Source organism: Bidens hawaiensis, unplaced genomic scaffold, assembly GCF_021521415.1.
Source record: "Bidens hawaiensis isolate Kalapana, Puna unplaced genomic scaffold, B.hawaiensis_p1.1 tig00031207_1, whole genome shotgun sequence".
Taxonomy (NCBI): domain Eukaryota; kingdom Viridiplantae; phylum Streptophyta; class Magnoliopsida; order Asterales; family Asteraceae; genus Bidens; species Bidens hawaiensis.
Window position 1 is genome coordinate 74,973 of NW_027495261.1, and position 2,144 is coordinate 77,116.

At 30.1% G+C, this 2,144-nt stretch overlaps 1 protein-coding gene across 1 annotated transcript; it reads right to left on the reverse strand.

The window, feature by feature from the left end:
• Positions 1 to 221: 221 nt before the first annotated feature.
• Positions 222 to 1,110, reverse strand: LOC143581847 (uncharacterized). The gene is made up of 5 exons (XM_077064532.1): positions 1,003 to 1,110; positions 865 to 930; positions 649 to 739; positions 519 to 586; positions 222 to 424 (listed from the first exon to the last, which is right to left on the reverse strand). The coding sequence occupies exons 1-5, from the start codon at positions 1,054 to 1,056 to the stop codon at positions 335 to 337; spliced, it is 369 nt and encodes a 122-aa protein (XP_076920647.1). The 5' UTR covers positions 1,057 to 1,110; the 3' UTR covers positions 222 to 334.
• Positions 1,111 to 2,144: the final 1,034 nt, after the last annotated feature.

Below are 2,144 nucleotides of genomic sequence, written 5' to 3' on the forward strand. Positions count from 1 at the left end.
CATAAACCAAAATATTTGATACATGTATTGGTGATAATGTTTAGCGACTTATGTTTCATTTCTAATCAAATGGCCAAAGCAAGTTCAATATACGGGTGACCTTAATGAAAAAAGTTGAATATGTGAACGAAAACAACCTTAACTTTTCTTTAAAAGAAGAAAATGATTTTGATGACGTATCAATACGATAATAATGCTATATGCTCGAATTACTGTTTTTTTAAAGAATCAAGTGCATTTTTGTCATTCTTTATATTTTTTGTCGAAAGTGAAACAACCAAAACAAAATACCTTTTCAAATAGCCTATAAAGTAGTGTGAATATGTGGAAGACCTTAACTAAAAAAGATGAAATAATTAAAAGAGTATGAACAAGGATTCAATAACCTTTTCTGTTGTCTTGTATTCATCACTGTCGCATGCAACTGCATAGTATCATAAAATATACACCGATATTGATTTCTATAATTGAAGTAAGAAAATGAAAATAACCAATAACTAGCAAATAGTATTACATACCTTTAGTGTATGGTTGGCGTCTCTTTCAAGAACAAGGCCGCCTTTTATAAAAGCATCAGTGATGATTTCTTATAACGTTTAGGAAAAATAACACTAAAAAACTGTAATTATGAATATAAATCACGGATACTGCAAGCATGCAAAAGTCTTTCCTTACCATCTATTACTTCAACAGGAGCATAGAGTACGCGGGCCTTTTCAACTGAACCTTTCATGAGTTCCTATAAGTACAAAGAATGAACTAATATAGGTACGAAAAAACATTCTCACTTCAAATCGCAATGATCATTTAAACACACATCCAACAACCAATATAACTTATAAATGTTAACTGCAAGATTCGTACCAGTCCGTTAAGTTTAATAGCTAGAGGTCGGCCATCTAATGCATCCACTACTTCTGCTTCAATTTCCTGAGTAGTAATATCGTAACAGAACAGTTAAGCATTTTAGTCAACCAAGAAAGTTTGACCAACTGAACCGACCTTAAATATCTTAACAGCAACACTGACTCTTTCCTTGTTCCACAACTTCAGCATGAGCACAGTTAAGTGAAATGCCTTTGGATTAATAAAGATGGATTTGTCTATTCCTAGTTCTGTTGTAAGCAAAATATTGGATATTGAAAATTACATATAATAAATGATAGCTCGAGCCTAAAAGAGTAAACTTGTCAAAAGTTAAACCATAGTGTATTTTTAATACATACAATTGTCTTTTATTCAAAAAAAAAATATCGTTATTGAGATAGTATATTAACTTTCATAATCATACTTGACACACTAACTGTTCATAAAAAAATAATAATTGTTGGAAAAGAAGTGTTTCGGGCCAACCCAACCCACCGATTTGCCAAATTTGATGAAAGTGTTTTGGGTCAATCCAGCCTGACCCATACCTAGACAAGTAGACTAACGACCGCTCTGATCCAACACTAGAATTGAATCTCATCTCCCAAAACATGGAAACACGAATCAATGGATGGTTGATGCTACTTGCATGTCGCGTTTCTTAGTGAAACAATTGATAAAAATGCTAATTCGGTAGTTGAATGGATGTAAGCCGCTTATCAGACGTTTTAGGGATTGAAATACCTAATTGGGTTATCAATCATCTGGTTCCATTTATCAGGCGGTTCAAGTTTAATATACTAACTATATTTAATATTTAATCTTTAACTATACACTATATCATAAATCATTTGAGAAAGACATTATTATAACATATTTTAATTTAAAATTGTTACAAGTTTTGATGTATCTATATCTATACTATCTATCTATAATCTATAATATGTATATACGAAATCTTTAAAAGTTCTCTGGTTGCTTCCTAAATTCTCTCAATCTACCAGATTACATTATTTGTAAATAGAGGTTTTTCATGCTTTTGATTTGAATTTACGGGTATATGTCTCACTAAACCCATATATTCCTTAAATGGGTTATAACATATCATAAAAATAACAAGTTAATCTCACCAAATATTTATCAAATATTTGATATGAAAATCCTATAAAGTATAGATATACTAAATATTAATATATGGTGTTTTAAAAAAAAAGATATATATTATCTATAATTAAAAAAACAATTTTATAGTAAAAAAACAAATGGGTAATGGGTCT